This window comes from Acomys minous (genome assembly GCF_964271855.1).
Source record: "Acomys minous genome assembly, chromosome: 2".
NCBI classification, from domain to species: Eukaryota; Metazoa; Chordata; class Mammalia; order Rodentia; family Muridae; genus Acomys; species Acomys minous.
This window is the reverse complement of record NC_140484.1, coordinates 21,853,780-21,867,146: the sequence shown is the minus strand read 5'-3', so window position 1 is coordinate 21,867,146 and position 13,367 is coordinate 21,853,780. Positions and strand designations below refer to the sequence as shown.

At 45.3% G+C, this 13,367-nt stretch overlaps 1 protein-coding gene across 4 annotated transcripts in view; it reads left to right on the top strand.

The window, feature by feature from the left end:
• The window catches only part of PLCE1 (phospholipase C epsilon 1), a 284,075-nt gene that overhangs the window by 115,609 nt on the left and 155,099 nt on the right, over nucleotides 1–13,367 (top strand). For all 4 annotated transcript variants that reach the window (XM_084754874.1, XM_084754873.1, XM_084754875.1 and 1 more), the window contains one exon: nucleotides 12,621–12,909. In XM_084754874.1, coding sequence (XP_084611000.1) covers nucleotides 12,621–12,909 — 289 coding nt within the window. The remainder of the gene's footprint in view (nucleotides 1–12,620; nucleotides 12,910–13,367) is intronic.

The following is a 13,367-nucleotide window of genomic DNA, read 5'->3' as shown; positions in this document are numbered from 1 at the left end:
TCTAAAGTTGAGTGGTTAAGGAAGGGGGCTAGATAGGGGAAAAGCTGGGACAGGGTTGGGTAGATATGATCAAAACATGTGCAAAACTCTCAGAAAGCTTTTTTAAAAAAGTATTTATCTCTTTTATAATAGGATGTATTTTTCTGATAAAGAAGAAAATATTTATGAGAATAACTGGTTCTTGACTCAAACTGCATCTGCTTGCAAGGACTCGGGGGTTTCAATCATATGGAACCATTTTTTAGACACCGTTTTCTCCACGTAGGACATTTCTGTCTCTCCTGACTCCTCCAGCTTTGTCACTGCCTTCAAGTTGTGCTAAAGTGTTCTCTTTCTTAGAAGAAGCCTTCTGTGGTCTGCTGAGACACTCCTGTTTCTGAAGCGTGCTGTGCTCCCACGTTGCAGAACATATCGTGCGTACTTCTTTGTAACCATCCAGAAACTTCCCACCGTCCCTGCTACTAAGTGATGTTCCCAAAGACCAAAAAACAAACAGCAGGCAAACGTCTAGTGACCATTTTGTCAGTATCTCCTGGCAGCTTATTAGGCACAACATATACATCCAGTAAATTGTGAATGAGTGAACAGAGTCCAGTCAGGGAAGCTGTTTGGGGGCATAGATTTCATCTTCATCTGTATCCATGTCCTCACTGGATGCAGTCAGAACTTCTCCAGAAAAAAATCCTCTAGGTGGGCACTCCTGTCTGTGGCCTGGGTGTTCTGCCAGAGAGATCTTCTCTGCCTGTAAGGCCCTGTTATGTGTTCTAGGTTCAAGTTATGATGACCTTCCTACTTTTAAGCCTCTGAATAAAATGATTCTTCCCCTCTCCTCATACACACAGAAAAGATTTAGGCATTATGACTACTCAGATACAGGTAAAACTGGAGACAAAGAATTGGACAGCTAATTTCTCTCTTTGCATCTTAGAGTAATCCAAAGAGGCAATTTGCCTGTTCCAATTAGATGGTGGTACTTAAGGGTCCAGTGTGGTCTATATGGTGCAAAGAGCACATTCCTACTGCCCACCCTAAGGTCTCTTCTTACTTAGCCATCTCTGATGATCAAAACAATATGTTCTAACAGGTCCACCTCAACCTCAGGCCATCTTCAGGTGGAACAGCATTAAAAGCTCAGGAGGGACTCAGACAAGGCAGAACCACAACACTGGTATACACACACACACACACACACACACACACACACACACACACACACACACAAATCCTAGAAACAGACCAAACAGACACAATGAAAATCCCTGGAATCAACACACAAAACCAAGCCAGCTGATAGTCTGCAAAGGTCCTCCAGACATTAATTATGCAAAGGCCAACCTTGCCAATGAATGGTCCTCAGGAAATTGGACATTTATATGCATAAACATAGAACTTCCTTCTTTCTTGCCATATGCAAAAGTCAAATATATATATATTTCTGGGAACCATGGAAATACTAGAAAACAATAGAGAAAACACTGAGATATCCCTTATGGGCAAGGACCTTTTAGATATGATGTTAAAATGGCCTTGTGGGATAATAAAGGCTGCATGGCAAAGTAAACAGCAGAAACAGGCTGAGGGAACGGATTCTCAAACTATTCGTCTAACAAAGAATTAACGTCTGAAGTACATAAGAAGCCAAAGAGCCAATAGCAAAACAATAGTCACCCAATTATGATGGGCAAATAGGTTTTTTTTTTTAAAGAGAGAAAAAATATTTATTGTGACTCACAGTTTGAAAGTCCAGACTGTAATTATGGGGAAAGCGTGGCAAGATGGGGAAAGGTAAGGAATCCTAGGGGAGGGGAGGTACGATGGGAAAGTGAGGCATGGTGGGGAAGGCGTGGCCTGATGGGAGAGGTGTGGGGAGGCGTGGCATGTGAGGAACCTATAGCATGGTAGAGGGCGTGGTGGGGGGGAGGCATGCAGGCAGGAGGGTGAGGGTACTTGCTCACATCTTGGGGAAATAGCCAGAGACAGAATGAGAAGCAAGATCGGGTTACAAACCTCCAGCCCTCCCCCACACCCCATCCCCACCCCCACCCCCACCCCCACCTCCAGTGACCCATTTGCTCCAGATAGCCTGACCCTGCTTCCCAAAGGCTCCACAGCCTCTCAACACAGTGCCACCAGTGTTCTAAAATAACAAGAATGTTCATTAGTGTAGCCATACTGGAAAACAGTGAGTTTACGCCTCAAAATATTTAAGATAGATCTCTAATGTGACTCACCTGTCCTAGTTTTGGATATGCACCCAAAGGAAATTGACAGCATATCAAGGAGATATCCACACCATTGCATTTACTGAGGCATTATCTACAAAAGTGTAAGCTGACGAGTCCAAAGAAACGCCCGCTGGTAAATGAATGGATAAAGAGATGTGTATGCATCATCCAGCCGCATCAAAGAACACAAGCCTGTCATTTGCAGCAAGGGGGGTTGACCAGGAAATAAGCTAGGAGGAGAAAGAGAAATGTAACATGTTTTTTCCCCATGGTAGACACTGAAGCAATTGGTCTGAAAGGAAAAGCAGGTGGGAGAGGTTTAAAAGTTTGGAATGGACGAGTGAAAAAGAAATTAAGCAGAGCTGGATAACAGGTTCCACAATGCACCTGGGTAGGAGGAATAAGGACTGTGTAGTGTGGCCGAGGGAGAGACCAATTTTACAGCAACTTCTCATGTGTTCTGAGATGAATCAGGAGAGAGGAGCTCAAAGGCCTCAAACAGCAGTGACAAGGAGACAGCCATGCTGGTGACCCTGCCTCGGCCTTTACATGCTGTGTAGATCCACTGAAGTTTCTCATCTCGTCCCACATACATGTATAATTATGTTAACTACAAGAAAAAATTAAGCACGTATCACAACAAAAAAAAGTTGAGGAGAGAAATGGGGTGTCGGTCCACAAGCCAGTGACACAGGCTGAGGAGCCCTCAGGACTGTGAAGACAGAGGCAGTGATGGCTTTTTCTGGCTGGCCAGAAGGAGGAGGGTTAGAAAATGGGTCAAGGGCAGCAAGGATTCTGTCCATGAAGGGAGTAGCACACAGAAACCACATAGCCTGGACCCATCATTGGCTTTGATCCCCTCTTCCTGTTCAGAACCTGCAGCATCCCTGAGCAGTGGGACGTCCAGAACTTTCTGTCCCTCAGAGCTTCCCATGTGCACAGCTTAGCAAGAACTAGGCTCCGGACTCCGAGCCAGGGAACAGGGCCACAGTGTTTGTGGAAGTTTGTTTTTAGTCTTCCATGGGCTTTGTCCTCATGTGTTTCACTAGATGACCCACTGCTCCATAGAGCTACAAGAAGCCTGCCAGGGCAGGCCTTTCAGCCCCTTCTGTGGGCCTGATTCACCGCCTGACATCGAAAACCTAACCACATAATCCATTTGTCCTAATTTGATTTTTTTTCTTTTCCAGAGGCTTCCTTGGCAGCTAGGTTTTCTCATTATGACATGATTCATCCCATTAGGATAAGTATCTCAGGCGTGATTCATCTCAGTAGATATTAAGCTGGAAGTTTCCTGTATAACAGCCCGTTAGATTCGAGCCATGAGTAACTTCAGGCAAGAGATGCCCCGCCCTCTAGCAGGCACTGTTAATTTTGCCCCATGCTGGATTTAAACCCAGAAGCTTTGACGCATGGGAGATGACTAGGGTTTCAGCAGTGCCCTCTGTGGCTCATTCTAGAAGGATGGCATGGAGGGGAAGGCTCATCTGAGGAGCGCAGTCAGAGAGGAAAGATAATATGTCTTCTTCAAGTCCATGGTAGCAGATCTGAAATGCTGGCAGCAATCGGAATCCTGTGGAGAGCCAGCTAAACACAGATTGCTGGGTTCTGGTTCCAGAGTTTTGTTTGCAATATGATATTTTAATTAATTAACTGATTGATAATTCCATCCATGCGTTCATCCACCACTCTTCCTCCCAACTCTTTCCGGATCCACCTCCCACTCGCCCACCCCCTTACAACCTTTTTGTTTTCTTTTTTCACTTTGTGCTGTACACATACATAAGGGTGTGGAACCACCCACTGGAATGAGGTCGGAAGTACTGGGAGCCACAACGTTAGAGAAAACTGACTCTCCTAATCACTGCAACTATCAATGATCAGCTCAGGGAGGGGATTCAGAAGTCCTCCCTCCCCAGCACCCCTCCCCTGCCATCTCCCTTCCCACGCCAGCCCCGTTGGAATGTTGACCAGCGTGATCATGCGCAGTGCACCACGGTGGCCGTGAGTTCATGAGCGCAGGCCCAGAAGACACTTTTTGCGTTGGGTGCTCTCCAATTCCAATCTTCAGCTCTTGAAATGGTCCATGAACAGGGAGGGGGTAATACAGACATCTCAGTAGTAGCTGAGCACTCTTCACTAATTTCCCCTTCTCTCTTTCTCTCTCCCCTCCCCCCCTCTCTCCCCCCCCCCTCTCTGTTTCTACATTAACTGCCATTTACTACACAAGGAAACTTCGCTGATGAGAGCGGCAGTCATCGACAGATACTGAGATAGGACCGCGAGGGCAGTTTGATACGATGTCTATTTAGCAGAATGGTAGTAGTTCATTTACCTGTGAGGTCTATGAAGTCCTCCATTGGTGGTTCTTAGGCAGATTTTACAGTACCAGGTATATGTTTCCTCCTGTGGAAGGGATCTCAGGTTTTTGATTCAGCACAGCTGAGGATTGCAACTCTAACAAGTTCCCAGGTGCTGCTGCCACTGATGGTCTGTTGCCCTTATTTTGAGACCCAAGGCCATAAGGCTCCAATTATTTCTCCATTGTATCCTCTCTCTCCAGTGTTTGCAGTGTGTCCCTGTGCTAAAAGCAAGGGGTTTAATAAGAGATGGTCCCCACAGCATGGCAAAAGAGCAAACAGTGACTTTCATGGTTCATAAGAAATACCACTAGAAGGCTTTGCTTTGAGTGTGGTTGGAGCACACCGGAAAGAAAATGCTTATTTCCTGCTAATGACCAGACAAAGGAAGCCGTGTGGACCAGAAGGAGTTGTGGGGAAGGGCATCTGTTGCTGTGAAATTCCCAGCTCATCACCAGTGGGATATCCTCTTACCCTCCTGAGAGTCTCCCACGGTTAATGAAGGTTCAGCTCGCTTCCTGTAGAAGTCGATGCTACAACCCCAGCTAACTGGCATGGTGCTCACAAAACTTTTATTTTTGGCTCTTTGGAATCGTGTTTGGTCAGTGTCTTATGCATGGTCTCAATCCTCTCAGGAGAATGGAATTCTCCACACAGACTCTGGAATGGAATGTGGAATCAGGAGCAGAGGAAACACAGACTGCTGCCAAAATGTGACTCTCCATCTTTAGCGTTAGGTCTCTAAGCCACTGCAGTCACCATCCCTCTTGTTTTTCTTCAACCCTTGGCAATTTGGTCGTTCTCTTTCATTATTGCCTTTGAATTACAACCCATGAGAAATTGCCTTCAACCTTTGAGAATTTTCTCTAACACTGCTTTTAGATTCCAGCCATTAAGAGAGGTTTCTATTAGGCCAGTAAAAGGGGACTCCAAACCAATACGCCATCTACAACTTTTATTGCATTCTGGAAGGGAAGCCCCCACACTGTTACTCACCTGTTAACTTATGATTAGCAGAGCTCAAATAACTTTGACATTCTAGGCCAGGATACCCTAAAAAGCATATTATGGGGGAGGACATGGGTGCCGTTGGAAATAGATGTACTGAAGTCACTACTGGTATTGAAAAGCACTGATAAGAAGGAAGGGAGCATAAGAACCAGAGCTGGTGCTGGATGGACAGCTCAATGGGTAAGAACGCCAGCTGCTCCTCCAGGGGACCTGCATTTAATTCCTAGCACTCACATAGTGGCTGTAACCCTAGTTCCCGGGGATCCAGTGCCCTCTGTGGGCATCTGCAGATTCTGCCTGCGTGTGGCACACAGATGTACAAACACCCATACATGTAAAATAAACAAATCTTTTTTTAAAAATTTAAAGCAGTATGAAGGTCAATTAACAGCCTCCTTCCCAGCATAGGAAGATGAATATGCGTCTGAGAACAGAACTTTTTGTTGTTGTTGTTTGTTTTTGTTTTGTTTTCTTTTTTTTAATTTTCTTTTCTTTTCTTTCTTTCTTTTTTTTTTTTTTTTTTTTTTTTTTTGTTGTTGTTGTTGTTTTCGAGACAGGGTTTCTCTGTGTGGCCTTGGCTGTCCTGGACTCCCTTTGTAGACCAGGCTGGCCTTGAACTTACAGTGATCCACCTGCCTCTGCCTCCCGAGTGCTGGGATTAAAGGCATATGCCACCACTGCCGGCAAGAACAGAAATTCTTAAAGGACTTTGGTGACAGTCTGGCTTGCCCTTCTGTTGCCAACGCTAAGAATACTGGGCCAGGTGTGATGGAGCACACCTTTCATCTCAACACTGGCGGGGGCAGAGGCAGGTGGATCTCTGTAGACCCAGCCCAGTCTTACAATAAAAAATATAATCATGGTGCATGCCTCTAGTCCTAGTACTTGGGATACAGAGACAGGTAGATCTCTGTGAGTTTGAGGTCAGTCTGGTCTGCAAGTGAGTTAAGTGTGTGTGTGTGTGTGTGTGTGTGTGTGTGTGTGTGTGTGTGTGTGTGTGTGATATAAGTACACATGTTCATATTTGTGAGTGTAGACTTATACGTGTAGTAGTGTATGTGTGTGGAAGACACAGGACAACCTTGGATTTCAGTTCTTGCCCTGTACTTTAATACAGGAGAGAATCTTTTGTTGTTTGCCACTGTGTAGACCAAGATAGTTGGCCTGTGAGTTTCAAAGACTTCCCAGTCTCTGCCTTCAATCTTGCCATAGGGCCAGTGGGGCTACAGACGTGTACTGTCTCTGTATGGGTTCTTTGCATTTGAACTCAGACCATCATGCCTATCAGTTGCCAAGTTTTAATTAATTTATTTGGTCTGCTTGCTTACTGCCGTCATCCTGTTGACGTGATGCTTCTCTGTGGATTGCCAGTAGTTTGCTAGGAATGGTATATGTACTCAGTAAGTAGGGACGGATTGTTAAACCACTGAAGGAGACAAGGAACACATGGCTGTTTAGCAAGCTTCGGTGGCTATATTGTGACATGTTCATTTTATCTCAAAAATAATATTGACCCATGTAGGGCAGTAGTCTGTCTCCTTTTCAGCACATTCTCCTACCACATTAATCAAGTGGGTAAACTTTTACATGTTTTCTTCACTTTGTGATTTTAAAACTATAAATCTCCATATAAAGGAAACACTTTTGTTCATTAGTTAGTCATAACGTGACTATTTCAGAAAGTAACTTAGCATGAAAAGGCAAAGCAGGAATAAAAACAACATCAGTGTTAGCATCACTGAAACTGCTTGCCAAATAATAGTGGCATCATAAATCCCACAGTTGAGCTGTGTGACCATGCATGGGCCAACAGATAAAGCTAGGTAAAGGAGCAGGATAAATGTGACTCAGTCTTGGCTTGGCCATTCATTAGCTGTGTGAGGTTGGCTATGTTTCTCACCTGTAAAATGAGATCAGTCTAAATAAGTTACCATGTGGGGCCAGCACAGACATGGCCAACACCTCACCTGACGTCTGTCGCAGTGGCTTTCCACAGCAGTCATTTACTTGCTCCACGAGTCTGTGAACTACCTGGCTGTTCTTCTAGTCTGGACCGAGCAGTATCTATGTGGCTGTCTTGTGCATCTGTGGCAGCAACTGGATTGGCAGCGGAGGGACCTGGGAACCAGGATGGTTTCACCGCAAAGCTGCATCTTGGCAGACCAGCAGCTGGCATGACAGCAGCAACTGAGCTAGAGTCTCATCTGCTATCTGGCTAACTGGGGCTTCTTCACGTGGTGGTTATTGAAAAGCCTGAAGCAACAAGAGAGAGCAAGCCCCATCATCAAAATAGTTTAGTAAGGTTCTGCATGAGTAAGTTCTCACTGGGGAAGCAAGTGACAAGACTAGCCAAAGTTAGTAAGGAGAGAAAGCACAGCAAGTTTTATAGCTACGACAGTCAGCACAGTCACTGCTGTCACCATTTCTGTCACCGGATGCTATATGGTGCATGGTCTTTATCAGAGACTACAATTCCAGCCTCAGCGTTATGAGGCAGACGTGTCCATGTCCATATAGTGCAGAGAAAAGCATTGAGGTTCAGCAGGCACAGCAACGGTTTATTCAGGGAAGATCACCCAGCTGGGAAGCAGGGGCAGGAGCTAGGAGGCAAAGCAATGCTCCAGAGCCTTCGTTAAGTAATGAGCACTGCTCTTCCTGCTGTGTCTATACCAGATGTCCAAGGCTCCTTCCCTTTTATAAGGGAATGATCTGGTAATGAGATGGTAACTTGGTTTGGGGACATTTCCTAATTATTACCATATTAACTATCACCCTTTCCATGGCTCAGCACTATTGCACTATTTTCTTTCTTTTTAACACACACAGACACACACAGACACACACACACACACACATACACACCACACACACACCCCACACACCACACACACACAAATTATATAATCGCAACCTGCCAAGTTCATTTAGTGTCACTTGTATGTGTTTGATCCCAGGACTGACCGCTTGGTATTGGATAACCAATTAAGGAGCTTATCCCTCGGGAAGACTAATTTTACTCTGCTCACAGCATTGCTTAGTTGCCTGTAGCTCTTTGTCTAGGGGTGGGACTCTGTGAGACTTCCCACGTGCACAATAGCATGTCTATTGCTGTTGCCCTTGTGGGGGATCTTGTCTAGGAGCCATATTGTTGAGATGTCAAGGGTGAAGCCTCCCAGTGATGCATAGGTGACACAGTCTCGCCGACCCACACATTGATTCCTGGGTTCTCAGGCTGTTACCATCTTTCCGTCCCCTTTTCTAAGATGCACCCTGAGCCTTTGGTGCAGGACTTGTGTTGTAGATGTATCCACTGGCTGGGCACCCTAGAATCATCTGTTCTCTACATCGTGACCACTTGTGTTTTTCTATAATGATCTCCATCTGTTGCGAAGAGAAGGTTCTTTGATGAGGGGTGAGAGCTACACTTAGCTGCAGGTCTGTGTGTAGGTAGTTAGTTCTAACACTTAGGAATGTGCTGGTTTAGTAAAGTGGTAGTGGTAGGTTCTCCTCTTAGATCCATGGCCTCACTAGCCCCACTACATAGTTGGCCACGTATCTAGTACCAGGCATGGTCTCCCTCCCGTTGAGCGAGCCTGAAGTCTAATGAGATAGATGTTGGTGACTGCTAAGACGTGAGTGCCGCTACTACACTCCTAGGGATATTAGGTCATGGCTGGTCACTGTGCTTCACATCAAGACAAGACTATTGGTCACTTCCCTCAGTTGGCAGCTTGCATAGCACGAGGCACAGGCCTTTGAGAGTACAGGGTGGCTTTCTCCATATACACTCAGCAATTAACCCAGGAAGAATGTAGGCAGGACACACTGGAGAGGCTCCGTGCATACTTATTGTATAAATCTACATGTTTATAACCAGATGTTGGACACATGTGATCAGCTAAGAGAGGTAGAGACTGATGCCACCTGGTGAAAACTTTTGCTCCATGTGACAGTAGAGAGATCCTTCCATGTGATGTCTTGTGGGAGGCTTGGTGCTACGAGACTGTCCAGGTGTTCAGGGAATGCTGAAGATTCTCATGCATATATAGACTTCACTGCTATTGAAACAATGTTTGATGAAGTTGATTTGATGCCTGAATCGGGCTTGTAGCTATCACTTTATGACCTCTACATATTAGGTACTTACTGGCACTTCCCTATTGCATTGCAACTATCCTGAAGGCACGGTAAAATTAAAAACAGAACAGGTGGCGATGGAGCTGTGGGATAATGAGAAAAAGGACTCTAAAAGAGTTGTGGAGGTGGAAAGACCAAGGAACTGGGAATAAGAAAAGTCTACTAGATTTGAACAAGTTTTATTGGACCACACTTTGCCTATAGGCTAAGTGCCTTTTAGAAAACAGTTATTGATCAAACAACATGACAAACACTCAAATATCCAGTTAAGCAAAACAAAGTAAACTTCTTTCCAGCCTTTGTAGCAGATATTCCTCTGAACAGTAGAAATCTCCAGGAGGGTGGCTATTTACTGTGCTGAAGTTTCTGTGATCAAGGAGTCTGTATGTCCTGCCATTCCTTCTAGATATAAGGTTTTGAGAAAAACACATTGGCAAAGCTGGAGAGAGGACCAGTCGGGCCGTTAGGAATCCATGGAGTGTTATAATAGGTACAGTTCATAAAGCAATGGTTGTGGGCACAGTAAGCCTGTGGGGCAGCTTGGCACGAAAAGAAAGTAGGCAACCTATTAGTAACTGAGGACAGTCTGTGCATCGTTTTAAACAAAACTTTTTTAAGCCTCATTCCTCTTCTAAGAACAAACAAATACCAAGTGTCAAGGGTTGCGCCCTCTAAAGGCCTGGAACGCTCTGCTCTAACAGCAGAGGCTCTCTGTTATCAGGCTGCCTGGCCTTCCTCATTGCACAGCTAACACCCTCCAGTCTCTGCTCTGCACACCCTGCTCTATCTGCCATTGACAGCAGGACAAAGTCTGCATCTTCTAGTCTCATCATTTGGCTTCTCTCTTGAATTACCTTCCCCGCTTGTTGTCGCCAGGGTCACAACTGCTTGTTAAGCTGCAGGCTATCCCCTGCTTTCCACATGGACCTTTTCTTAGTCTTCATGGGGGACTCCTTCCTGTGCCTGTGACATTCTGGACCAGTTGGTCCTGAAAAGCTTGTGTGGGACTCACTGTGGTGTGGATTGCCTGTATGGTTCGGTATGTGTGACAGGGTGACAAACGGAGATTGCCCTCCTTCCTTAATAACATCAATGTCTAGGGAAAGGCAGACATTGAGAAGAAAGTGGTGGCCTGAGTTCTGCGTTGGCCCAGATACGGTTAGGGTGACATTGTCCAGCCACGCATGAAGCACAGTAATAATACATCATGCTGAAGAACGGAGACTCTGCTCTCTAGTTAACAACCTCCCATCATCCCTTGAGGAGGAGTGCATCCTCTCCTAGAGAGTTACCCAATAGTAATGGGTGCTGTTTCTTAGCACTAAGTCAGTTATGCTTTGTGAGTCTCCTTAGTGGATCCCACAATAATGCCAGGAAGGGGCATTATTGGCCCCGTTTTACAGAGGAGGAACCTGGCCCAAAACCTTCAAGTCACTTACTCACGCTCATGACCGGTTCCCTGGCCAGTGAAGGCAAAACCAGGTATCTATCCCCCAGAATCTGGATGCGACCTCAACATATCATTCAACTGGACACACTTGTCTTCAGAAGTTTAATATCAGAGAATGAAGCTAAGAATTCTCACTCTGACTCCAGGTGGCAAGGATGCATCAGCATGGGGGGGGGGAAGCAAAGTGTATGTCTAGGTTAGCCCAGTTTGAAGCTGTGGGGGGGGGTTGGGGTTCTTGTGGGGATTCACAAGGACATAGTCCAGGGGCCTCTTAAGAACCATAGTTAAGATGAGGCATGGAGCGCACAGCACCACGAAGGCACATCTGTTGTCACGCAGTCACCAGCTCATTGCAGGCTGTCATCTCTGTGAGATGAGAAACTGATTTCCCCAGACCTGATACAGAAACTGTGACTAAAGGAAAGCAAACTGTTCAGGGTGTCATTGATGAACTCATTGTCAGGTAGTGTCCCTTCTTGCCTCCTTTACAAAGCTAAAGATGTCCCGCCATGTGACATTTCTTCCATGTTGTTCACACGCTACCTGAAAGACTCCAAAAGACTCCAGAGCACCTCACACAAACCAACACCTCCCTGCAATATTGTTGAGCTCCATGATGGCCGGGCCTCTTCTTCAGAGCAATGCGGAAGTGCCACGGTGCAAGCAGTCTGCCTTACCCTCGGCATCTGACCATGTCTTCTGACACAGGGAAGCACACTCTGTCCACGTCGAATAACTACCTTAGTCATTACGTCCTATTGGAAGAAGACAGGTTGGGAACCTGTTCTAATCAGATCATCCTTGGTGAATCCAAGAAGAAGGGTCCTGAGAAAATGACAGAGCAGAAATACAGTACAGGGATTAACTATTTGAACATGAGAGAAGAGACATGAGGAAGAGAATAAAAGCATCAAAGCATCAAGTACTTCGATGCTACCTGATAGATGGGAAGCACATGCCCATGAGTGAAATCCTTCCCCACGACCCTTTCAACTTTACTTTACTTTCTTTGTGGAACAAGAATTTCCTGTGAAGGTCAGATGGAATCATGGAAATAGGCAGACAGACAGAGTCAGTCATGCAGGAGAGCCCCACAGGATGAGAGAAAGATTTGTCCTTGTGGCTCTACAGAACATTGTTCTCCTGTGGAGGAGGAGAAATTCGAGCTGAATGTATTTTTGGTTGGTGCAACTTTAAGTGCTCTGTTTGATAGCAGAGTTGTTTGAATGGCCTATTTCATAACTACACAGAGCTTCTCCAAATAGACGGCGTCTGTAGAGTGTTCAGGTTAATGCATGCGTGCAGAGCTCAAAGGTGTTTGTGCTTAGACGGCCTGAGCCTCCTTTCTTAATAAGTCATCCTGGCGTTTTGTCAACAAGTTAATTTGCTTTTCTAAGAAACTAGATTAATACTTCCTGTGCTTTGTGCTATTCACAGATCTACAGTGCAGTGAGAAGAGGAGAAGAAACAGAAGATACGGTTGGATCTCTTCTCCACTGCTCCACACAGCTTCCGGCCTCTGAGGCGGCCCATGGAAGGATTAGAGCCGGTCCGTGCTTAAAGCAATGTGTGCGAGATACTGAGTGTGAGTACCGTGCCACCCTCCAAAGGACATCTATAGCTCAGTACGTCACCGGTTCTCTCCTCGAGGCAACCACATCTTTAGGAGCAAGAAACAGTCTTCTCAGTACCTTCGGAGGATCCACTGGACGAATAATGCTGAAAGGTAAAGTCTAGAATTTCATTCTTAACTTTTCACATTTGCCATTAGAGAATAGTCTAAGATAACCATCCAGTTACATCTGCTGGTAGAAGATTGAGGTCAGAAACTCTAAGAAAATGAAGCAAAAGTAGCTGTCTTGAGTAAACAGAAAAATTAAATCCCCTAAGAGTTAAACAACCACTAATATTTTAAAGTTTATTTTTGCAAAGATAGTAACTAGCTAAAGTTCTATCTTTAAAATTTTTACACTTGCTTCTTTATTTGCATGTGATAGTGGGTAGGTGAGTGTATGTGTGTTACAATTGTGGGTCTGGAGATCAGAAAACAATTTGTAGGTTCTGTCCTTCCACCATTTGGGTTCCAGAGATTGGACTCAGGTCTTCAGGCTTGGGGGCAAGCACCTTTACCCACTAAGCCGTTTTGCTGATCTTTAAATCTTAAACAAACAAACAAACAAACAA